The sequence below is a fragment of the Salmo salar genome, chromosome 01 (assembly GCF_965601325.2).
Source record: "Salmo salar chromosome 01, fSalSal1, whole genome shotgun sequence".
NCBI classification, from domain to species: Eukaryota; Metazoa; Chordata; class Actinopteri; order Salmoniformes; family Salmonidae; genus Salmo; species Salmo salar.
Genome location: NC_138291.1, coordinates 44,333,808 through 44,359,722, shown reverse-complemented (window position 1 = coordinate 44,359,722; position 25,915 = coordinate 44,333,808). Strand labels below are relative to the sequence as shown.

The 25,915-nt window shown below is 40.7% G+C and overlaps 2 protein-coding genes across 2 annotated transcripts; both read right to left on the bottom strand.

The window, feature by feature from the left end:
• Positions 1-224: 224 nt before the first annotated feature.
• On the bottom strand, positions 225-5,047 carry LOC106603760 (kinesin-like protein KIF3B). The gene is made up of 8 exons (XM_014197815.3): positions 3,103-5,047; positions 2,844-2,945; positions 2,351-2,473; positions 2,039-2,157; positions 1,785-1,901; positions 1,358-1,469; positions 861-1,045; positions 225-653 (listed from the first exon to the last, which is right to left on the bottom strand). The coding sequence occupies exons 1-8, from the start codon at positions 4,666-4,668 to the stop codon at positions 497-499; spliced, it is 2,481 nt and encodes an 826-aa protein (XP_014053290.2). The 5' UTR covers positions 4,669-5,047; the 3' UTR covers positions 225-496.
• A 579-nt stretch (positions 5,048-5,626) lies between these two features.
• On the bottom strand, positions 5,627-25,302 carry LOC106603767 (trifunctional enzyme subunit alpha, mitochondrial). Its single transcript, XM_014197829.3, has 20 exons — positions 25,152-25,302; positions 23,892-23,933; positions 23,712-23,782; positions 23,477-23,610; positions 20,477-20,615; positions 18,909-19,028; positions 18,515-18,617; positions 18,226-18,348; positions 16,236-16,354; positions 16,006-16,062; positions 15,779-15,888; positions 14,120-14,254; positions 11,728-11,899; positions 11,503-11,589; positions 10,081-10,221; positions 9,844-9,912; positions 8,010-8,205; positions 7,646-7,760; positions 7,323-7,468; positions 5,627-6,695 (listed from the first exon to the last, which is right to left on the bottom strand). The coding sequence occupies exons 1-20, from the start codon at positions 25,216-25,218 to the stop codon at positions 6,550-6,552; spliced, it is 2,292 nt and encodes a 763-aa protein (XP_014053304.1). The 5' UTR covers positions 25,219-25,302; the 3' UTR covers positions 5,627-6,549.
• Between the last annotated feature and the right edge of the window lie 613 nt (positions 25,303-25,915).

Below are 25,915 nucleotides of genomic sequence, written 5' to 3'. Positions count from 1 at the left end.
GTTATTACTGTCAGAACATGTGACTATTTTTGGGAGATGGCGGTGTTTTAGGCTAGAACAGAATATTAGCCTACCGAGTAAATCCTTTAAAATTAGTCGAATTCATACAAACCTTTAGGCTGGTGCTTTTTTTCTCTTCTCCCTATTTTTGGTCAATGGCAGTTCATTTGACTTGAAAGACAGGTATTTTATATTTTCCCTAAAGAAATGTAGGCTCATACATGTTATTTATAACAGTTTGTACCATTTATTCTGATGTTTCAATACATCTAAAGCTAAACATTACTTTAGTCATCATCTGCATAAGCTATAATAATAGCAAAAAAAAGATCAAATAATGAAAAGCTCAGCTTTACAATATTTTCCACAAAGTCTTATGCAAGTCTTTTGGTTACAGACAAATTGTATTTGGTGAAATAATACACTTTGAAATTGTTGATTGCATAATGTAACACAGCAAATAAGCATATATGATATACATTGGAATGTTCTATAATCAGGGGCTCCCTGGAATGGCACCTTCCAATGGAGTATAGATGGCTGAGGAGGGTCTCTGAGGGTGAGGAGAGCTCTGGGTCTGGGGTCCTTGTGTTATAGAGCTGGATGATGAAGAGGATGAGACGCATGAAGAGGATGAGCGAGGTGCCTGGTACCTGGGAACGAAGAAAAGGGTATACAGCAAAAACGAATGCATATAAAATTCATGCATTATGAAATTCATGGCTCTAAATGCTGCCAATTTTTTGTAAAGTCGTAAAGACTAATCAGATAATAGTTAATCAGCCAATTCTGTAGCAACTCTAATAGAGTCCTCCTCTGCAGGTTAAACTCAACAGGTTACTACAGGTACTGTAACTCACCAGGATCGTGACTTCCGGACCCTTCCTGATGCAGTGGTCCTGTCCCTGAAGGGGACGTTGACTAGCAGGTCTCTCCTGGGGCTACCGGGACCGCCAAAGGCCTGCTCCAGGTGTGCTCCATTAAGGTTGAGATTGTACATGGTGGGTGGGCTCATATCTAGCTCCAGGAGCATTACATTCTCAGCCTATAGGAATAAGGAATGAGAGAGAAAGAGAGAGGAAGTTTAATGTAATGAACAGTGACGATGGAAAGCGTCTGCAATTGATGATTTTTAAAAAATGGGTGGAAATTGTGTTCTGGACATTAATTAGTACAGTATGTCAATGGACCTCAAGTATGAGCAAAGTACATTTTTTTTATCATATACTGTCAAATACAACTGATTAAACATTTTCTATCTAGCACATGTAATACATTTTGCAAAATTACACTACACTAAATTTCAGTCTCAAATATATATATATTTCCATAGATAAAAAACCTAGCACCAACCCACCCGGTATCTAGATTGAGCTCCTGTTGTGACGGCCATCTGTGCATATTGGCTGATAGGTCGCTTGTATCCCACCACAGAAGTGGGCCTTCGTTTCACCTGATGAGCCAATTTACTGCAATAAGATGTGTACGGGAGGAAAGGCTAGTTTAGGAGTTATTTAAGGAGTTAAAAGAAAAGTATGGATAATATCATATTGTGACAAAGTAGTCCCATTTTTTAATACTTTTAATCCAGGTAGAACTCTTTTGGGTTCCATGTGGAACCCTCGGTCTAGAGGGTTCTACATGTAATGCAAAAGGGTTCTACCTGGAACCAGAAAGGGTTCTTCAAAGGGTTCTCCAATGGGGACAGCCAAAGAACCCTTGTAGGTTCCTTTTTTTCCTAAGAGTGTAGTATGGACTAGTGTAGACTGGGTGAACTCACTGACCTTTCTGAAGTAACAGAGGACTTAAACCTCCACTGGTCCTCTTCACTGTCAAAGTGAAGCCTGTTCATAATCTTGTTCTTTTCTTCAGGAGGGATGAAATTCTCAATTAAGAGATACCTGCAGGTAAAACATAAAACATATTGTGAAAAGTGAACCAAATTGGCGCAGTGCGTGCGTGCGCGCACACACGTGTCTGCGTGTGTGTGTGTGTGTCTGCATGCGTGCTTCCATGATTACAGGTTATTAATACTCACTTGAACTTGAGTTCTCTGGTGAGTTCATTCTGTGTCTGCTCCAGCTCCTGTCTGGTTACTACATGCTCATCAATGACGTCCCCAATCTCAGCCTTCACCAACTGCAGCTTGGCATACAACTGGATCAACAAGAGAGGAAACACAATAGGAGAGCACAATAACTCCATTAAATATTAACATCCTTATCCAAATACCAGGAATTAGGAAATAGGATTGTGTCTCAAATCAGTTCAAATGAAACATGTCATAATAATGATCCTACAGTAGATGGACTTTATGTTTATGGAAGGACTGGTTAGTCATCTGTTTTACCCTTTTCAGTTTCTTGGTCTTGAGATCCACCTCCTGCTGCAGGGAGGAGAAGGTCTCTCTCAGCTCTCCTGTCTCCTCATCCTGAGCCAACACCTGCTGCTGGATCTCTCTCTCCCGTCTTATCTAAATACAAATACAATTAACTTTTATTCCAGGGAAATTCCTTTGTGGAGTCATGGTTCATTCATGCAAACCCAATACAGCTAGGCCTTGCTTTACACTCAAATAATATCAGATAAAAAATTTTTTAAAAAAAATCATAGCCATTCTCCATGATGCTGACCAAAATCTAAGATATGTGAACACAGAGAAAAAAAACAATGCATAAACCTGGATGCACATTGAGAAATATTATATAAAATTACCACTTTCAACATGGTCATTACACACAGCAATATTTCCGATATACTGGAGGGATAGTCTAGTTGTTTTGTGCCTTTGCCACGACTCCCCCAATCTATCATAGCCTATTGGTTTGTAGGCGATCTCTCACCTGCTCTGCAATCTCTTGCCTCTTCAATTCCAGCATCTTCTGTTGCTCGTTAGTGTGGTCAATAATGTTCTTTCCCCCAGCCAATATTTTGCTCTCCATAGCCTGGAGGGAAAGACGCGTGGCAATATGGATAACTGATTATTGGAAAGACTGATGCTCTGTATCATGACCAATGAATCATTGCTCATATTAAATATACCAAAATGCACTATTGTCTCATATACAGAAACAGAGTAAATAATAATATATTTATTGTCACCTTATATTTCTCAATAATCTTTTCCATGGATTCCTGTTCCTTCTGCATGTGGTCCATCATCCTTTCATTTTCCATCTGCTCCTTCTCACCAAATGGCTTCCATTTCTCTCTGGCCCCTGGGCTGCTATGGGCGCTGGTGGGAAGAGCCATTTTGGGGCTATCCTCCACAGAGCTAAATCTATGTATCGGTATGGTGGATGTAACAACTTTTTGGGCACGGCCCTCTACAGAGTTATCCATGGATTTGAATCTACTTATCGCTATACTTCTCTCCTCCTCTTTCTTCCTCTTGCTTTCCTGTTCTTCCTTTATATAGTATTTTGCATTCCGCTCCCATTCTGCTTCCAGAGCCTTCCACAGTTCCGCATCCCTTTCTCTGTGGGCTACATCCTCCACAATCATACTTTTAGTCAGTCTTCTGCTATTCCTTCTCCTCCTCCTTTCCTTTGCCAGCATCCCTCGCTCCTCCAGTTGGGCCTTCAGGCGGGTGATCTCCTCCTGAAACTCTCTCAGCAGAGCATCCTTTGGATCCTCATTGATCTTGGGTTTGTTCTTTATATTTTTAGCCCTGTTAGCGTACCTTAGGGTCGTTAGGGACTCTTCATAGTTCTTGGACGCTGGTCCCAGAGTGGCTACCATGACCGTCTTAGCATTGCCACCGAGTGAATCCTGGAGTAGACGGGTCAGTTTAGAGTCCCTGTAAGGGATGTGTGTGCTCTTCCCATCCACCAGAGCTGAGATGACATTACCCAGTGCTGAGAGGGACAGATTGATTTTAGTGGCCTCTTTCAGGCGTTCCCCATTAGCACCTGTCTTTCTCTGGCGTTCGCTGCCAGCCAGGTCAACCATGTTGAGCTTCCCAACCCGTATGTGGTCCTCTCCATCTGCACCTTTCTCACTGCACTCCACCGTGATCATGAAGATGGCATGGGACCGCGAGCTGCGTTCATTCATATTGGTGAACCCCACAGACCTGGACTGGTCTCCTATGTTCATGACATGTTCGATCTCCATGACATTCTTGCTGACAACCGAAGACAGGTCTTTGACATAGACACCTGAATCTGGGTTTTCTTTGAGGTCTAGTTTCTTGTTGTTGTCCTTACATAACAGATCCCTGACCTCCTCCCGATAGATCTCTAGATAGGATGCCCTCACTAAATATTGCTGATTCTGAGACCTGGAGATCTGTGTAAAAATGTGGTTAAATGAATTTGGGATGATCCCTCTCTCATTGTCTGTGGGCATACCTAGCATGGTGAAGGTTTTACCTGTCCCAGTTTGCCCATAAGCTAATATGGTCCCGTTGAATCCTTGCAACACGGAGTCCACAAGGGGTCTGACTGTGTCGTCATAAATATCGCTCTGTTTCGACTCAGAGTCGTAGACTGCATCAAAGGTGAATGATTTCATGAGTTCTTCAGGTGACGCCCTTGGGTTCCTCAATGTGATCTGGCCCAGTTTTGTATTCACCTCCAATATGTTATCGTTGTCCATCGTCTCCTCTCTCCTGTTGAATGGGCGGCATCGCACCACCACCTTCACAGCCTCGCACTGTCTCGACATATTTATTCCTTCGATCCTTGACCGTAAAATGGATTTCACGGCAACACTTCCACCGTATACGTCGCTAATCGCGCATCAAGGAGATTACTCACGTTTTGCACCGCAGCATCCTCCGCGGAGCGGTACTCAGGTCAACCAATTCATGTCATTCGCTGAAAATGATAACATTCTGTAATCGGACACACCTAATAACACGGACATACCCTGCGTAGCCTACATGTCCTTTTTCCAAATCTGAGGAATATCCTCCTTGATCCTGATAATGATAACTGCCTCCACCATTCTCATCAATCGGCATGCACCGCACCAAGGCTTCATGGTACAAAGGATGCTGCGCCACCACCACTGGAAAATACCGCCTTCGGCCAGCGCTGCCCAACCCTGTATACGTCCCCAGTCCCTCGGTACACACCCTACTCTCTGCTGCAGACAATAGGAACAAGGCATGTGACTCACACAACGAATTGGATTCAAGTGGCAAATCAGCAGTTGCTACATACATTTTTGGACTTAAATTGAAGTGTACCCATTGATTCTTCAAGAATATAACTTACATTCCTCATGAGCTTAGTTCAAATGTTCTACCATCTGAACCCAAAACATAAGCTTGTTTTACTCCAATGTCTGTAAACATTGTAAATGTAAACAAACATTATATAACCTCAAAACATGGTTAAAATGATAATTTAATGGATGGCCAGCCATTGCATCATAGCTCTGCCTGTGAAATGGAAAGAGGTTACATTTCTCCAGACCCAGCTCTTTACCCGAAACAGGGGTGGGAAGGACGAGTTGTTTCTACTGCTGATTGCCGCTTTAAATCAAAATCTTGTAACTAAGTGTAGCCTAATGCAATTCTTTAATACATGTGATCAAATAGGCCTAGTAAAGAAATGACCCATTTAGCCCAATCTGATTTTCATTCATTGAAGAACAAAGAATATACATAGGTCACACATTTGACTTCAGCATAATTATTTATTAATTTACCGACTCTAAATATTCATACAATCACTGCCCAAACCATGGAATAAAGACCTTGATAAATGTAAAAAAAATACATATAAAAATGTTTACCTCATTAGTAGATGACAATCAATAAAACATGAACAAGCCAAGAGGAGTAGGACAAGACCAGTCACTTATGAAGGCTGAAATGGCACCCTATTCCCTTTATAGTGCACTCCTAGACCAGGGCCCCATAGGGCTCTGATCAAAAGTTGTGCCCTATATTGGGAATATGGTGCCGTTTGGGATGTAGCCATGGATTTCATTTACATTTGCATTGTGGGAAGACTAAGATTCCCCTTGGGTCTACTCCTGCCTCAGATGGATATTACAGTAGAATATTATCAAAAAAAGGAAACCATCAAAATGTTGAGAAAATACAAAATCCAACCAAACCATAAAAAATGGATTTCTGTTAGTCAAGAATTCTGAAATCTCTGACTACAACTTGAAAACATTTCTTTTGTGATTTGTAAAAACAGGCCACTTTCATGATTTCTCTTCTGCAACACAAACTTTAACTTAAAGGGATAGTTCAGAATTTTGGCAATGAAGCCCTTTATCAATGTTCCCATTGTCAGATGAACTCGTGGATAGAATTTGTATGTCTCTGCGTCCAGAATGAGGGAAGTTAGAGGTAGTTTTGCGAGCCAATGCTAACTAGCGTTAGCTTACGTTCAGTCTTTGCTCTAAGCTAGTTCGCATATGGTTTTCACGAGTTAATCTGACTCTGGGGAAGTAGATAAAGGGTTTCATTGCCGAACCAGCTCTTTAAGCTCAGGGATTATTTATTTAACAGACAAATATACGGCCTAGGCCCATTCTAATGGCAGCCTGCTATTAGGTGGTAGTGATACATGGTGGTGAGGAAAGTCACTTGTGGAATCTCTTGCTGGAGTCCTTGGCGTGATCCAGCAGTAGCTGACAGGGGGTAAAGTGGTTACCGTAAACCTCCTCATACCTCTTCATCTTCTCTACTAGCTTGTTGGCACCAAAGGTATCCACAAACCGGAAAGGACCTGAACAGAGAAGGTTTAAAGAGAAGGTTGAAACATGGTTTGTAGGATTACACTTTTAAAAGCAGCATCCCATGATGAAAGCATTTTATAATAATATAGGCATATCTGATAGCTCAGTATGAAATACTCAAATTGGATAGTGAAATTATTTTAGTCAAGTACGGCTCCACAAACCGGAAAGGACTAAACCGGAAAGGTCAAAGAGAAGATAAAATAACACTCCTAATTGTAGCACAACAAAAAGGCTCTCTGCCTACTGTTAAACCTGAAAAGAGTTCAACACTAAAGCTGTTTATGCTCATGTCATGTAATCATCCTGGGTGTGGCTCAGCTGGTAAAAGCATGGTGCTAGGTAATGTGTTCAATTCCAACAGGGATTAGATACACATACTAAACATGTACACACTCACTGTACTATAGGTGATATATAGCAGGAATATTCAAATCTAGACCTCGAGTCCAGTTCCACTGCTGATTTTCATTCTTGTCCTTTTAGTCAGGGACTGATTTAGACCTGGGACACTAATTGGGGGCAGTTAATTATATCGAACAGAAAACCAGCAGTACTCTGTCCGGACCTCCAGGCTCATAATATATGACTACCCCTGGTATGGAGTGAACACCCACCTCCAAGGCAAGGGGGGAATCCCAGACCAAACACAGCTCCTATGTCTCCCTCCACAGGGCCGTTCAGGATCCCCTCCTGCAGACACATAACTGCTTCGTTGACGAACCGAGATACCAGACGGTACTGGACATCAGAGTCTGAAGACCTGGAGAGAGAAGATACAGACAGGGTTAAGTGGTGGTGTGGTGAGTGTATGATCCCATGTGGCTCCGTTGGTAACAGGGTGGAGCTAGCAAATGCAAAGGTCATTTTTTTTTTATTATGCATGCAATGTACTTTAAGTCGCTTTAGAGGAGACATTTCCCCTGTGGTTACTACTCACACTAAAGGGTTTGGTGTCAGTTTATATTTCTCCAAGACGTCTTCGATATCGGGGTTGACGTCTTTGCTTTTGAGTCCTGGCGTATAGACGTAGCAGCCCTTCCCTGATTTGCGGCCTGTAGATTAAATTAATTGGGTATGAGATATACCAATGATGATGATCATGCATTTCCCACTCTACATTTTTCTTCAATTCCACACGTTCGCTCTCTCCTTGCCTCCTCAAACCTCAATGGACGACAATATTCAAAGTCCCTCCCCAACACATTTTGAGAAAAAGGCAAGGTGAGAGGATGCAAAGAGTCGAGGAAATATTGACTAAGAAAGAGTCTTCGCCTCAACGTCCTACAAACAAGATCATTTACCCTTGAATCCTTTCTCCACCATAGTCTTCAGCACCTCAACGTTTCCACCTCCGAACCTCGATCCGAATGCTTTGCCCAGGTCCTCAGCTACATGGGCAGCCACGTCAATGCCCACCTCGTCAGCCAGTGTTGCAGCGCCCACTGGGAACCCAAAGCCTGTGGTCAGGCCATCTAGCTTCTTGGGGTCAACTCCCTCCTGAGAACACACACACAGCCCAACATACAGGTGAATCTTTTTTTTATTTATTATTGGGACGCATGCAATACCCACACCAATTCAACATTGTATATGACAACAAAGTGTCCGTTTCCGAACACCCATACTTGCGTCTTAAATAATAGGCTGTTTGAGTATGAGGGAAAAAAATTGTGTTTTCACATTGTGATAATCAAGTATACTTTAAAACGCCCGGATGTCATACTCATTTCGACTTTGACAACAGATGATAATCTGATTGGTTAATTTCGGTAGCACATCAACCTAGAACGTGAAACAACGCAATCGCGGATTACAAATTATGCGAAAATGGAACGTTTTATAGTGTGTGAATAAATAAAATAAAAAATTCAATGCACACTTCTACAATGCATTGAAAAAGGTGGGCTTTGAGTGATAGGGTCTAATTCTCTTCAAGTAGCTAAACAAGCAAACTAGGCTACTTAAATTGGGAAGATGCCAAATAGCGAAGCTTCTGCGGTGGTGTTCAAACAGTGGTGGAAAAAGGACCCAATTTTCATACTTGAGTAAAAGACACTTTAAAAGAAAATGAGTCAAGTGAAAGTAACCCAGCAAAATACTAGGAGTAATTTGGTTTGAAATATACTTAAGTATCAAAAGTAAAAATCATTAAACATTTCTTATATTAAGCAAACCAGACGACTCGATTTTCTTTTAACGGATAGCCAGGGGCACAGTTCAACACTCAGACATAATTTACAAACGAAGCATTTGTGTTTAATGAGTCTGCCAGATCAGAGGCAGTAGGGATGTTTTCTTGATACGTGCGTAAATTAGTAAATCTTCCTGTCCTGCTCAACATTCAAAATGTAACAAGTACTTTTGGGTGTCAGGGAAAATGTGAGGAGTAAAAAGTACATTATTTTAAGGAATGTAGTTAACTAAAAGTAGTCAAAAATATAAATAGTAAAGATACCCCCAAAAAAACTACTTAAGTAAAAATACTTTAAAGTACTAAAGTACTTTACGCCACTGTGTTCAAATGAAGACTAAGTTGTTTTTGTGCTCCTTGCGTTGCAGGCTACATCTTTGAAAACAAGTCTTTTTTTTTACCAAAGTGGATTTCTGTTTTCTCATTGAAAAGTGTGTTCTCTTGGCCTTCGTTAGAGCTTTTAGAGTAAATCCTAAACCATCTTTTGATTTCTGAATATGTCGGTACCGGTGACTCGGTATGTGGATACGTTATTGATGTCATGTTAATCAGGCCTCTTGATTTCAACATATGTATTTATCTAGTTTTATAAGCTAGGCTACCTATTTAATTATAGAGCGAATGTGATAGTCTGTCTATAACCAGCCTGAGAAGGTGTATAACCATTGCTATTCTATTCAGAGTTTAGAGATTTTAATCGAATTGCAAATTAGCTGTCATCAGGCTGGTTAATGCGATGCATGTCTGTTGAATTTGGAAAAATCTACCTGCACTCGGCCCCGCCCCTCTACTCAGCCAGTCAGGAGCCGCTACTGCGTGTCGGCCGTGGCATACTGCATACTTTTTACTAAACGGTACACGACGATGAATACATAGTATGCAGATGAAGTATGTTGTACGCTAGCATGGGCATTCGGACACGTCCTGTGTGTAATTACACTAACCTGTAGTAGTCTCACTGCCTCGGCTAACATAGGAGCAAGACACCTGGTGGTGTAGAACCCAGGTCCATCCTGCAAACAACACAAATAATTATGGGCCCATGAAAAGCACTAATTAATTAATTAATAAATAAATATATATATATATATATATATATATTCCATGTATTAGCATCATTATGCTTATCAACACGCTTAGGGAGAATACAGGAAGTAAGCACTAAGCAGAAGCTCACTCACCCCGACAACGATGATAACTTTGCCCTGCTTCAGGCCTACAGCTACAGCAGAGGCAGTGGTGTCTTTAGAGGTCTTATCTGTAGTGATGATCTCCAACAGCTGCATCTTGTCCACTGGAGAGAAGTAGTGCATGCCAATCACCTACACAAATAGAAAATACAACTTGATTTACATGTATCCATTTATACAAAGAACCAACTCAGTGGCCTTGTGGTTAAGAGTTGTCCGCCCTGAGATTGGGAGTTCAATCCCCGGTCGAGTCATACCAAAGACCAAAAAAAAAAATGGGACAGGATGCCTCTCTGCTTGGCACTCAGCCAAGGAGATGGATTAAGGGTAAAGCCCTGTGACAGACTAGCATCCTGCCCAGGGGGTTTACTTGTACATCAAGCTGCCTCACGGTCAGGGCTCTAAAGTGCGACTAAATATTTTGCTGTGCGACCAGGGAGTTTTATTTTGGGAGCACTGTGCGACTATGAAAAAAAAAATCTCCCAGATAATTGTTGTAATAAGGCGTCGCTGTACCGTTGTTTCCGAGTGCCCTACAGAAATAAGCGAGTGCAGATTCATTAGTCATGGTTGCACCATTACTACAGTGAGAACAGCGTTTAGTTTCACCAGGTAAAAGATGTTCCCGCCGGTAATATGGGTGACATTGTTAACTTCCTATACCCCATTTTACATTCATAAACCATGTCGTGGGCAGTTCTAAAACCATTGTTCACACTTTGTTCAGTCATGTTACCTCGTTGGCTAACTAGCTAACAAGCTGCTAACTTCACCAGTATATCCCAACATTTGGGGGCACAGAAAAAAAAAGACACACCTTCTTCAGGAGATCAGTGATCATAACAAAAATTTAATGAGATGACGTTTTTAAAGAGACAGTGTATAATTTAATGTAATGCATCTTAATAGGAAAATAGTGCTTTTAAACAATCTAGAAACCTAAACGTCCACAAATGACTTAGTAATTTCAATGACGGGTATTCGTGTCAACATTTGAGCTTTTATAATAAACAAATGTCTTTACAGTGTTACATATTAGTTTCTAGGGCACAACATGTGCTTCAAAAACAGCTAGAATTCATATAGGCAGTAGTATCTCAGTCAATTTTCATGTGGTGCTCCTAACTTCTGAAGTGCTACCAATAAAATGTTCATTTAAAACCTTGCCTACAATACAGAAACAGGAGACAGGCTCCTGCCTCTATTGGCAGTACTGATTCAGACAAGGCTTACTTGTCCAAGGCTTGCTTACTTATACAGAGACGGCAACAACCATTTTTTTTGTTGCCCTCACAGTACCCAGCCCCAACCACATAACACATGCTGAGAGGTTATTGTAGACAAAGGGATCCATAAGGGACAGCCTTTTGTTAAACAGGAATGTTAACCCCATTGAACTCTTAGTAAACATACCTTTTCTGGCCTAATGCTAGCAGCAGCGATATCTTTGATGGGGAGAGCAGACGTGTTGGTAGCAAATATACAGTGAGGGGGGATCACCTGCGATCAAACACAAAAGTTAATTTAGAACAAACATCTTGTCCAATAAGAAATGCTTATTCATGCTGTGTGAGAAAATGCTTTCTGTTCCGTGCCCTATTGAACACAACGCTGATTTTAACATTCAGTGCTACTTACAGCTTCCACCTCCTTGATGACTCTGTGTTTGATGTTGATGTCCTCAAACACAGCTTCTATGACCATGTCAGCCTTCTCAAAGCTGCTGTAGTCCAACTGACCAGTTAAGCTGGCCAGTGTGAAGTCCCTCTCAAATGATGTGATGGTTTTCTTTTTGGTTTTGTCATTCAGGCTGGTGAGGAAAGTGAGGGCAGGTTTAATCTCGGTACCTAGAATCTCGGTACCCATTTACATTTTATGTTAACAGTCTGTCAAAAGTGATTATGGCAAGTTCAACAGCATTCATTTAGTCCCTTCAACAACTACAACTATGCTTTAAAGGGATAGGGAACCGGGTGACAGGTAGCCTAGCGTTTAAGCGTTTTGGGCCAGTAACAGACTAGGTGAAAAATTTGTTGATGTGCCCAGGAAGGCTAATTGCTCCTGTAAGTAATGTAAACGTAATAGTTCACCCAAATGACACATTGGTTTCCTTACCCTCTAAGCCAGGGGTGTCAAACTCAAATACCCAGTGGACCAAAATGTAAAACCTGAACAAAGTCGTGGGCCAACATTGAACCTTTTAATATGGACCCAAACAAGTTTTGCTTTAACATTGAATATGGAACAAGCATCGCTTATTACCATACAATATATAATTTAATAGTGGAGACATGCAAAATCGAATTTCAAATGAAAAAAAACACATCAATGGCATTCATTTATTAAATAAATAACATTTAAATAAAAATCGTATGCCTCTTTTCTATTTGCAGCCTTCTGATTTAAATACCAAAATAAACTTTTTCCACTGGCTAATAATCTTACAAATAAAATGATAATAAATCAATCAACCATTCAAGCCCATGCCTTGTAGCAAGAAAAAGTGCACAAAGAAAACGTTAATTTTTGCACACTGATCTAATCTGATGTGCCCAAGCCAGATACCTGGCATCTCTTCTTGGATGCTAGTTCATCAATGTCTGGGCTCAGGCTCTGAGCTGAAGAAATCCTCAGTATCGAGCGAAGGTGTTCATCAGTCAGACGTCTCCTGTGAGTTGTTTTGGTCATCTTCATCGAGGAGAAAAGTTGCTCGCATAGATAAGTGCTGCCGAACATGGAGAGCATCTGAGCAGCTTGGGTGCGGAGCTGAGGCATTGTGTCAGGGATGAACCGTGGAAACTGTGCGGCGCCCACAGCATCATACTTTGACTTCAGCGTGTCGTTGCACTGGAGTTCAATCAGCTCCATTTGGATGTTGGTTGGTGCATTTTCCACATCAACTGCGAAGGGATTACTAAGCAGTTCAAACCTACATTTCTGGACATCGAAGTCGGCAAATCGCCGGCTAAACTATTCTGTTGTGAAACCAAACTTCTTTTCATCTCCTCTACTTTCTGGCTCCTTTGAGTCATGTCCAGGTCCTTGTATTTGTCATGGTGTTTCGTTTCATAGTGTCGTCTAATGTTGTACTCCTTACTTACAGCCACGTTGACTCCACAAACAAGACAAACAGGTTTGTCTTTTACATATGTAAACAGATATTCTGCCTCCCACTTGTCCAGAAAGCTCCTGTTTTCTGCCTTTCTTTTCGCCATTTTTGGGAAGGGATAGCGCGCTGACAGTTGTAGCGTCTATGTTGCTATGACTACTGTCACAGAGGAGAGGGCGTTTCTGGGTCCTGTCCTGATTGGCGCGTGAAAACAACAGCAGAGCATTATGGGATTCGTAGTATTAGCGGTGAATGCGCTGTATAATACCGGCGGGCCGGCTCTAATAGTAATTTGGTATTGTCTCGCGGGCCAAATATAATTACCCCGCGGGCCAAATGAGTTTGACACCCATGCTCTAAGCAGTCTATGGACAAGGTATGACAGCATTTCATGCTTTAGTTTAGTTTCCCTGGCACTGTTTACACAGGCTAAACATTTAGCATTTGTGGCACAAATCCCATTCAAGTCATGTGAAGGATATTAGCATTTTTCCACACATGTCCAAATCATCCAAAGTATCTAAAATTGATTGTGAAGCTCAAAGTCAAATTATTTTAACATTATGAGTAAAAAAAAATGTATGCCACAATTACTAAAACGTAAGCATGTGGAAACAGTGCGAGGGAAACTAAACCAAAGCATGGATTGCTGTCATACCTTGTCCATAGACTGCTTTGGGTGAACTATGGCCGGTTCCCCAGACAGATTAAGCCTAGTCCTGTACAAAAAAAAAAGGAGAATCTCCAATAAAAATGCTTCTTAGTCCAAGACCAGACTTAATCTGTAGGAAACCATTCCTATGAGTTTTAACTGCAACCCTCCTCTCTGTGACCCCATATGCCAGACAACCAGGACATTGTGTAGCCGATGTAGAATCGATAGCTAGTTAGCAGTGACCTATAGCTCTCTGGTAAACCCACCCTTTGTAGACCTGCTGCTGTCCCCTGCTCAGGCCCTCCACGGTGGTGTCTTTCAGGATGGTGTGAATGCCCTTGTCCACAGTCACCTGGGCAATGCCTGCACCCATCAGACCTGCTCCCAAGATGGCCAGGTTCCTGGTGGATCAGGGATGAAGAAACACATTGTTAGAATACAATAGATTGAAATGATTGTCCACCAAGGAGGATTTTTTAAATTACCATATTAACTCTTTACTAGGGCTGACCCCAATTAGTCGACTGGTCGATTGTTTGGTCATTAGGCTGTTGGTCGACCGAGATTTATTTATTTAATATACACTACCGTTCAAAAGTTGGGTCATTTAGAAATGTCCTTGTTTTTTAAACAAAACCACATTTTTTGTCCATTAAAAAAAAACATCAAATTGATCTGAAATACAGTGTAGACATTGTTAATGTTGTAAATGACTTTTGTTGCTGGAAATGGCAGATTTTTTATGGAATATGTACATAGGTGTACAGAGGCCCACTATCAGCAACCATCACTCCTGTGTTCCAATGGCACGTTGTGCTAGCTAATCCAAGTTTACTAATTGATCATTAGAAAACCCTTTTGCAATTATGTTAGCACAGCTGGAAACTATTGTTCTGATTAAAGAAGCAATAAAACTGGCCTTCTGTAGACTAGTTGAGTATCTGGAGCATCAACATTTGTGGGTTCGATAGGAATGCTCAAAATGGCCAGAAGCAAAGAACTTTCTACCTGAAACTCGTCAAGCTATTCTTGTTCACATCTCAACATCAACAGTTCAGAGGAGACCGCGTGAATCAGGCCTTCGTGGTCAAATTGCTGCAAAGAAACCACTACTAAAGGACACCAATAACAAGAAGAGACTTGCTTGGGCCAAGAAACACGAGCAATGGACATTAGACCGGTGGAAATCTGTCCTTTGTTCTGATGAGTCCAAATTTGAGATTTTTGCTTCCGACCGCCGTGTCTTTGTAAGACGCAGAGTAGGTGAACAGATGACCTCCACATGTGTGGTTCCCACCGTGAAGCACGGAGGAGGTGTGATGGTGTCAGGGTGCTTTGCTGGTGACACTGATTTATTTAGAATTCAAGGCACACTTAACCAGCATGTCTCCCACAGCATTCTGCAGCGATACCCCATCCCATCTGGTTTGCGCTTAGTGGGACTATCATTTGTTTTTCCAACAGGACAATGACCCAAAACGCACCTCCAGGCTGTGTAAGGGCTATTTGACCAAGAAGGAGAGTGATGGGGGGAGGGGTGTCAATGAAAAGTACAATAAATGTAAAATGCACATAAAAATGGATTCAGTCTTGTGTCAGATTCTCTGTTTTGTCCTCACCTTCAGTCTAATAATTTCCCCATCCTCTCCAAACTGCTCCCTTTTCATTGCTACCATGGTTATGCATTCCATATTTCTTCTGTAAGAAAAACTTCAATTTCGCCCTATCCATATAGTCTAATTCACACAAGTGTAAGGGGTTAAAGGTTAATGGCATGACCTATCAGCATAAATGTTTTGAGCTCCAAAGATCTCAGAGCTGCGTCTGATCAGTATTCTAATATTTGTAATACAATTTGCATTTCTCACTAATTAAAACCAGAATATAGCTACTTAACTAGTTTTGGGTCAAAGGTCATCACTTACTTCACAGGTCTCTCAGGGACTCCAAAGCGGTTCTTCTTGCATGCCACTTGGCCGTGGTAAAGGCCGATCAGCGCATTTGATTCAGAGGTCATTGCCAGTTTGCCAAAGTTCTGTAACAAAATAATAATTGTAAAATGTTTCATACAAAACCATTCAATTTATCGATAAGCACATTATGCATTTTTACAGTATTCATAATCAATCTAACTCAATGTATATTCTCTCACCTGTGCTTCTGCCAAATAGCCAGAATCTGGGCCCTGCTCCAAGCCAGCCTTCACACTCTGACAGGGGAGAAAGGGGAATGAGAAGTCCTTTTAATAAAATCAAGGTGTGAGTGACCCCAATCTGGAGCTCTGCTTCTACTTTCAAAAACAGCTGCCACTTCATATTATTATCTCACTAAAATCATCCTCATCATTATTGAATGAATAAGTAGATGACAACTTCCTCCTACCTCAATGATTTTCAAGGGGGCAGGATACAGTCCCTTGCTCATCTTCATGACTTTGGCTGTGACAGTTTTGTAGATCTGTTGCCGCACAAACTCAATGCCCATTACGTAGTCTTGGACTTCTGCAGAGAGTGAAAAAAACAAGGTGGTATACATGCATAAAAACAAGACAAAGTGTGATGGTAACATATGGCAAGGTTGGAAAACAATCATGAGAGGCCTACATTTAAAAACACCTGCCTTTGTTTAATGTAGATTATATGCACAGGTGTGGCCAAATCCCCCATTTCTTCTAAATTAAGTTAACTTATTGGATTTCCAACATTGCAGAACACATTTTATTTTTGTCAACTTAAAGGCACACTATGCAGAAATTGCTCCGCCATTTGCTAAAATTAGAATAATTCGCCTAACTTCAGTTTGTGACAAAACAAGCAAGTGTAATGTAGAGAATCATTGTACCATCCTAAACCACAGTGAAATATCATTTCCAAAACTATTGCATGTTCAGCTGTTTGAAGCTGGTGTACAAAACCAAAAGATAAAAAAAAAACTTCACTTAAGAACGGGAAGCATAGAAATAGTGCACATAGAAGAGATCAACCGCTTCTTAAACAGATCTAAAAAAAATAAAAATCACATTTCTATGTGAATTTGGTCAGGTTGCCCAAAACATCACATATTGCAGCTTTTAGTTTACAATTTTGATTTAGAAAATAAAGACAAATGGCATGGACAAAATTGTTGGAATTCCAGAGCTAGCACTCGGTTCTACAGCCTTTGGCAAAGATAACCCCCGGACAGGTGCTTCTCACATCCATTATTGAGTTTGCTCCACCCTTCTACTAGCAATTTGACCAATTAAACAAAAGTAGAGCTCTTTGGTAATACAGATCTGCTCTGTGTTTTTCCCGATGACCAAATTAAGCATTCAATGAAAATAACACCCTTTCTACAATCAAACATGGGGAGGTTTGATGCTGTGGGGTTGCTTTGCAGCCTTTGTTACTGGGGGTCTCGAACATGGGCAAGGCATCATGAAATCAGCAGATTATCAAGGTGTTTTGGAGAACGAAAACCGTTTATCCATTGAAGGTTGAATCATCCAGAAGAACAACTACCCCAAACGCATCAAAAAGAACCTAGGAATGGTTCAAGAAGAAACACTTGACAGTTCTGGAGTGCCCAGCAAAGAGTCCAGATCTGAATCACATCTAAAAACCTATGGCAAAATATGAAAACAGCAGCTGGTGGAGGGCACACCTCAAACATTGAAGAATTAGAGCAGTTTACAAGTAGAAAGGTGCAGCAAGCTCATTGATGGCTACAAAAAGCATTTATCTGCAGTTATCTAGCTCAGGGGTGCCAATCATCAGGGGTGCCATTTGCCGAATTATTAACTTAACGCTGCAATGTGTAACTGTTTAAGGGAGCAACCAAATTAACATAGAAATGCAAGTTATAGGTCTGTAATTCTCATTGAAAGCATGTCTAAGAAGCAGTAGACCTGTTCTGCGCGTGCCATTTCTATGCATCCCGTTCACAAGTTCAATTTTTTGCGTCTTTTACTTTTGGTTTTGTACATCAGCTTCAAACAGCTGAAAATACAATATTTTTGGTTATTGAAAAGATATTTCACAGCGGTTTAGATGGTACAATGATTCTCTACACATTGGTTGCTTGTTTTGTCACATACTGAAATTAGGTGAACTATTAGAATTTTAGAAATAAGGAAATGGCAGATCGATTTCTGCAAATTGCACCTTTAAGTTCACATCGGTTGTGCAATGTTGACAATCCAGTAACAAGGTGTGGATTTTTTTTAAACATTTTTCATTTTAATTTATTTTACAAGAAATATAGAATTATTTAAGAAGGGTGCCAATATATTTGCCCACAACTGTATATTAATTCTTCTTGGCATGAGTCTTTGTTTTTGGGCACAATACCAAGTGCCATGTATATCTACATTGTATTTGGGTCTAATACTTACTCTGCATCATGCCTTTCTCCTTGGTGAGAGATATCTTCTTGTTGACGATTCCTTTGGCACACTGTATGGCAACCTCCTCCAGGTACTCAATCGTCCTCTCCTCTGCACTCTTCAATCCAGGTCCTGGAATATCAAAAGGGCATAAATTAGAAGCATTTAGACACCTTACCTGAAAGTACCTGACCTGTAAAAAAATTATTTATTAATCTCAATGAACATTTCATCAATAAAGTTGTATTTATTACAATATTGATTACAATATTGATTAAATGAGTTGAGATTACTATACCTAGTGGGTCCACTAGCTGGTGGACCAGACCCATCTTCTTGGCTTTGTCTGCCCTGATGTTTCTTCCCGTCAGCATCATGTCAAAGGCACCGGGAATACCCACCTGAAGACAACATATATTGATATTTATGATAACATTACATTTTTTTTCTCCATTTTTTTATCTGCTGACAACAAATCAAGAAAATCAAACACTGCTACAACAGGCAAATACAGTGCTGCAAAGCTGATCAACTAATACTGAAGCACTCTGCAGTTTTCAGTGTGCGTACTGTAGCGACTATGATTTGCTGTTGCACTGTACTAATATCACTGAAATATTATTGTTGATCAAAGTTACTGTGCTATTCAGGTACGGTTTATGGATTTATAAAGTATTTCCCCAGATACTGACCATTTTAGGGAGTCTCTGGGTTCCACCAGCTCCAGGTAGAAGACCAAGCATCACCTCAGGAGTACCAAGGACAGTCTTTTTGCTCTTAGTAGCAACTCTATACTGGCAGGCGATGGCAAACTAAACACACAACACATTAAACATTGCATTTAGAAAATAACAACTTGGGAGAAAAGGAACTAAACTCAAATTGGTCTTGTTAATTGAGATTTTTTTTAATTTGTTTTGATACGTAATATTGGAATAAAATGACGTACCTTAGGACTTAAAATGTCTCTACTTTATTGACCTTTGTCCCATTATGTACATTTTGTATTCCTGATGCTCATGGTGATAAATCAATTTCCTTCCTGCCGGAACAGGATCTGGCACCTCTCAGTTTGACTGTTTCCTTCCGGAACCCATTTGCCAGGATCCGGTACCTCTCGTGGTATGATTTTTTTTTTTAAATGTTTGTGTGTTTGCAATGTAAAAATTTAAATAAAAGCAATCACAGTTAATTCAAGTTGACTTCTCTGTAGTTCTCATGCCCCGTAAAAAAACGTAATGTGAAAACGTTCCTGATATTGTAAGAATTGATTTGGGTTGGCCGGACCGGGTTTATGGTTTGCACAACATTGTAGCCTAGAGACTAACTCGTGGCTCTTGCTGTGCTGAGAGAGACGCATGTCTTTCTAGGATCTCTCTCCTTCTCTCAGCTCTGATAACCATAAGCTTGCAACTCTCATCTCTCCAGTGTTGCACTTCATCATTTATTTCATTATAGAATCATAGCCGTGGGAAGGGTGCTGGAGGTGCCGCAGCACCACTGATAAATTGAAATACATTTGCCAAAGATATAGAATTACTGCTGTCTGTTCAGAAAGAAATGTAATAATTCAGAATACTACACCGGGATTAGGCCTATCATTTAGCCACGGAGGATTGAAATATAAGAAAAAAATAATTTGATTAAATAGCTACACATAATCCACAGCTAGACTAAGTCAAAAGGCATGCCTACAGTCGCGAACGTGCGGCAAATCTGTCAGTGAACATCATGCAGCGCAAACAGGCCTTTCGCAATATTTAAAATAGAATCGCGGGGGAAACAGGTCAAAAAGCACATGGATCCTGCTGAAAAGAGAAGACTAATCTGTCTGTAGGCTACTAAGTCATCAACTTCCAAATAGCCTATTGTAAAACAATGCTGATCACTCAAAGTAAAACAAGAGCGATAAGCTTTTGGCACAAGCGCGTCGGCCAATCACCAGTGAGTGAGCTGCACATCATTGGGTGAGTCAGTGAAACTGGAAAGCTTTTTTAGGACTATCATTTCCTCTTCATATTGTACAATATGTGTCTCCATACACCTAGGCCTAGACTATTGATGGATTCAAGACAAGGTTGTTTTTATTGATCTCAGATTGTCAGTGTCAAAGTAGCCTGTCATTCATGCGTTCCGGGACCTCAGAGCCCCCCCCAGGTCACCACCCTCTTAGACTCACTTTTGGTTCCGTCCTCTCCCCATTTCCAAATTAAGCACTGCTATTACGACAAAACAGTGTAATGGTAGCCACTTTGTTCACCTCTAAGCCTCCTCCTAAGCAGGGGCCATTGATGGCTGCAACAATAGGCTTGGGAGACTTTTCAATCCTCTCAAACATCTTCTGTCCCTCCTGAGAAAGCTTTGTGACCTCTTCTGAGGTGTTACAGGCCTGGATCATGCTGCAAAGGAGAGAAGAGTGTGTGTGTGTGGGGGGGATAAGAGTTAGGGTTGCAAAGCTACCGTTAACTTAAAAGTTAGCGGAATCGTCTGTAATTTTGGTAATCTATAGTAACTTGGGTAATAGCGCTATTAATTATATAAATACATCTCATAGCGCTGTGAAGCAAAAATAAAAAATAAAAAAATAGCAATTTAAAAAAACAACAATCATGCGTAGATAGACGGTCAAGAGACTGAAGATTGATAAAGTTCATGGCTTGATTGATGTCAGCAAAGGGAGGTGGTCAAAGGGGAGAGCTGGGAGCAGGCAGGCAGCACCATCCATGCAGTCTGTGGCTTCGTAGTAGAACTATGAAGTTAGAATTCCGTACTAGCAGCTAGCTACTCTTCACTACTGCCAAAATGCAGCACACACTTGGGTGATGCTACAGACTGCTGAGAGGCGCCAGAAAGACACCACACCTCAATAGTAACTCAGGAGTAGCCGTATAACATAGATGTCCATGACTGTATGGATGACTATCATATATATACACAGTACCAGTCAAAAGTTAGGACACACCTACTCATTCAAGGATTTTTATTTTTACTATTTTCTACATTGTAGAATTACATTCTATGAAATAACACAGAATCATGTAGTAACCAAAAAAAATTAGTGTTAAACAAATCAAATAGATTTTAGATTCTGCAAAGTAGCCACACTTTGCTTTTATGACAGCTTTGAACACTTAGCATTCTCTCAACCAGCTTCACCTGGAATGCTTTTCCAACAGTCTTGAAGGAGTTCCCACATCTGATGCAGCACTCAATCACTCTCCTTCTTGGTCAAATAGCCCCTACACAGCCTGGAGGTGTGTTTTGGGTCCTTGTCCTGTTGAAAAACAATTGATAGTTCCACTAAGCGCAAACCAGATGGGATGGCATTTTGCTACAGAATGCTGTGGTAGTCATGCTGGTTAAGTGTGCCTTGAATTCTAAATAAATCACAGACAGTGTCACCAGCAAAGTAACCCCACACCGTCAGACCATCTCCTCCATGCTTCACGGTGGAACCACATATGCGGAGATCATCCATTCATCTACTCTGCGTCTCACAAAGACACGGCGGTTGGAACCAAAAATCTCAGATTTGGACTCATCTGACCAAAGGACAGATTTCCACTAGTCTAACATCCATTGCTCGTGTTTCTTGGCCCAAGCAAGTCTCTTCTTCTTATTGGTGTCCTTTAGTAGTGGTTTCTTTGCAGCAGTTCGACCATGAAGGCCTGATTCACGCAGTCTCCTCTGAACAGTTGATGTTGAGATGTGTCTGTTACTTGAACTCTGTGAAGCATTTATTTAGACTGCAATTTCTGAGGCTGGTAACTGTAATGAACTTATCCTCTGCAGCAGCGGTAACTCTGGGTCTTCCATTCCTGTGGTGGTCCTCATGAGAGTCAGTTTCATCATAGCGCTTGATGGTTTTTGCGACTGCACTTGAAGAAACTTCTTCAAATTTACCGGATTGACTGATCTTCATGTCTTAAAGTAATGGACTGTTGTTTCTCTCTGCTTATTTGAGCCGTTCTTGCCATAATATGGACTCGGTCTTCTACCAAATAGGGCCATCTTCTGTATACCACCCCTACCTTCTCACAACACAACTGATTGGCTTAAACACATTAAGGAAAGAAATTCCACAAATTAACGAGGCACACCTGTTAATTGAAATGCATTCCAGGTGACTACCTCATGAAGCTGGTTGAGAGAATGCCAAGAGTGTGCAAAGCTGTCATCAAGGCAAAGGGTGGCTACTTTGAAGAAACTCAAATATAAAATATATAAATTTTTTGGTTAGTACATGATTCCATGTGTTATTTCATAGTTTTTGTTCTCACTATTACTCTACAATGTAGAAATTAGTAAAAGTAAAAAGCCTAGAATGAGTAGGTGTCCAAACTTTTGACTGGTACTAATATATACATACACACATATATTACACTGCGTGTACAAAATATTATGAACACCTCTTTCCATGACCGACTGACCAGGTGAAGTGAGGTGAAAGCTATGATCCCTTATTGATGTCACTTGTTAAATCCCCTTCAAATCAGTGTAGATGAAGGGGAGGAGACGGGTTAAAGGATTTATAAGCATTGAGACATGGATTGTGTATGTGTGCCATTCAGAAGGTGAATGGACAAGACAAAATATTTAAGTGCCTTTGAACGGGGTATGGTAGTAGGTGCCAGGCTCACCAGTTTGTGTCAAGAACTGCAACACTGCTGGGTTTTTCACACTCAACAGTTTCCCCATGTGTATCAAGAATGGTCCACCACCCAAAGGACATCCAGCCAACTTGACAACTGTGGGAAGCATTGGAGTCAACATGGGCCAGCATCCCTGTGGAATGCTTGACATCTTGTTGAGTCCATGCCCCGACAAATTGAGGCTGTTCTGAGGGGGGGAAAAAAGGTGGGGTGAACTTGCAACTTACCATTAGGAAAGTGTTCTTAATAACAGACACCTGTGATAATCTGAAGTACTCAAAAAGGCCAATTGATGTCATCTGATGAAAATAAAAGGTACGCTAACCAAAATTCTTAGTTACCTGGAAAACTGACAGTTTCAAGTAATATACCGTTCCTTAGCAACCCTAATCACAACACTTAGAACCTAGTGCCCAATAACCTTGCATAGTGCTGAAATACTTTATGCTAGACTAAAATGCAACATTTTCAATATTGTTCTGATACCTAGGCCTACACATCTAACAAGAATGAGTTCAGCATTTTGAGTACACAGCATGTAGGCCTAGGTGGCACCAAAGCCAATATTTTAATATTTTCTGTAAAATAATGTGAAAGGTGTGACTGACTTGATGTCAGCTCCTGCAATGAAGCAACCAGGCTTGGAGGAGATGAGGACAGCACTCTGGACTGCATCGTTGGCCAAGACCTCATTAAATACTTCTATCATCTCATTCTGCATTTGGACCGACAGAGTGTTGACCTGCAGACACATGGATACACAAAAGACAGATTCAGACTTCAGTCTCATGCATGAATTGAAAAATGTACAAAGGAAGATGCAATCATCTTTATGTAAATTACTTTGGAAGTTGGGTCATTCATCCGAATAACTGCCACATCCTCTTTGACTTCATAGTTGACATGGGTTCGGGCTGTGCAAAGAGAGCAAATATCTCACATAAAAATATATCAAATGAACAAACTCTACACTTTTATTAGGCTAATCTAGTTAATATCCCACTAACCAGTCTTTCAACTTACCTGACATAGCAGGTGCAACTGAAAAGGTACGACATGAGATATCTAGAAATATAAAACAAGGGTTACATTTAATTCAGCTAGTTACAAAAGATAACATACAGCGATCTATCTTAGGTGATACATGTGTCTCTGTATGGGAAGTCAAATAAGGCAAAACTTTATTTGTTCTCAGCCTGGGGGTGTGATAACTCACATCTAGTGTTGATGACATTTCCCTCTCACCATGAGTCTGTCTCTATGACAGGGTTCCTTCCCTAACTGGTGGCCCGTGAGTGATTTTATTTGCCCCCCCCCCCCCCAAAGTTCTGAGCAACATTTATTTATATTTTTTATTGATGGACATAAGACTAAAAACACAAAGTCAGCTCCAATCAATTTTTATTTTGAAAATCTGTTCCAAAATATTACTACCTATAATAGAGATACATAATCATATACAAATGTAAGCAAGGTTTTAAATTGTTACATTTTAGTCAAATATTATCTCTGTTTGGGCTTCTTGCAGTCAATTTGCAGTCTACAATTTATTTGTAATTTCTTCCTTGGAGGGCATAGGCCCACCCTATTGGCAGCCAGGCCCACCCACTGGAGAGCCAGCCCCAGCCAATCAGAATTCGTTTTTTTATTTCAGCTGATGAAATATGGGACCAACACTATACATGTTGCTTTTATAAATATATATACACTTTTTTTTCAGTGTAGATGCCTGCCTGCTCTATGGTTTGACCTCAAAGACACTGACCTCTCACCTAGATTCCCTAGCTACCACTCCATCAGTCAGGGACACGTTGATATTTTGTTAAACAATGAATGACACATGGAAGCGTTTATTGTAAAGTGTAGATGTGTTTAGACAACAAAATTGCAGGAAAAGTTTGACTTGACGATGAGTGATCATAGTTAACTAGCCAACTAGGCTAACGTTAGCCAGCTAACGTTAGCCAGTGAACTTTATTCAAGCTATCTAGCAAACTAATTTGCTCAGGTGGTGAAAGTTTACTCAAGTGAACTTGTTATCTTCATCTAAATGAATAACAAATAGGTATCTAAATCTAGAGGTGTCTAGTAACGTTTTGTTGCTAGCACGCTAAATGAATTAGCTAAGGTTAACTAGCTGTCAGAAGTATACCAGTGGTAGCTAGCTAGCCAGCCAAGTTAGCTGCATCTCCAGTAGAGACGCGTCGGCTCCCAAAACGTGGCTAAACCGTTGAAAGACAGTTGACTTTGGAATCAATTCCACACATTTCAACACAATTTTACCTGAGAGGACGTTGTATCTCCTTGCTGTAATTCTGGAGAGTGCACCCAGGGCTCGAACACCAGCCATCTTGGAAGATCAAGAACACCGAAACAAACGAACTGCTGACAACCGGAAGACACATACTCAAGTGAGACATAAAAGTATTTATATTGTCAAAAATATTCATATAATTTTTACACTTATTGTTGATATGTGCAACAAAACATGAACGGTTCTGACAAATGGGACGTTCATCAGCTTCACATAATGTCAGTTGTTTTGGTGAGAATTATAGGTCAGGATGCTCTCACTATTCTCACTGCCGTTTTTTAATTTAGAGCGTCTCTCTCTCTCTCTCTCTTTAAAGGGGCACGTTGGACCTACGGTATGCTTATAATAATGGCTCTTTTCTAATGGAGTGCTATGGAAGACAATAGATATGGGTGGATTTGTACAAAGGGCTCAGTGTTGTCTTTATACTCAGTGGGCCACTATTGTGGTTTTGTCAAATTGTGAATCTTGAGCCTAGACGCACATTCCTACTCACAGATAGAAACAGGTGAAATTTGTACACAACAGAGTTTAATATTTTACAAACGATTGCTTAGCAAGTGTCAAAGTGATAACAGTATAAAGAAAAGGAGGAATTTGGTCCTTGCCTCTTGGACTGTGAGTGGGTGTGTTCCAGACCCTGAGAACAGAATCCTAATACAGCTAAGAATGGTCTCTGTTTGTTTGTATTGTTTATTTTAGTTTATTTTTAAATTTAACCTTTATTTAACCA

Excerpts from the sequence above, each read along its gene's own strand:
- LOC106603767 (XM_014197829.3), bottom strand. The coding sequence starts at position 25,218 with ATGGCTGGTGTTCGAGCCCTGGGTGCACTCTCCAGAATTACAGCAAGG. Across the intron at positions 7,761-8,009 it reads GGTGGAGAAAGGATTCAAGG|GCCGCAAATCAGGGAAGGGC; the intron begins GTAAATGATCTT and ends TTTAATCTACAG. Across the intron at positions 6,696-7,322 it reads ATTCCCCCCTTGCCTTGGAG|GTCCTTTCCGGTTTGTGGAT; the intron begins GTGGGTGTTCAC and ends TTCTCTGTTCAG.
- LOC106603760 (XM_014197815.3), bottom strand. The coding sequence starts at position 4,668 with ATGTCGAGACAGTGCGAGGCTGTGAAGGTGGTGGTGCGATGCCGCCCA. Across the intron at positions 2,474-2,843 it reads GGCAAGAGATTGCAGAGCAG|ATAAGACGGGAGAGAGAGAT; the intron begins GTGAGAGATCGC and ends ATTTGTATTTAG. Across the intron at positions 1,902-2,038 it reads ACCAGAGAACTCAAGTTCAA|GTATCTCTTAATTGAGAATT; the intron begins GTGAGTATTAAT and ends TTTTACCTGCAG.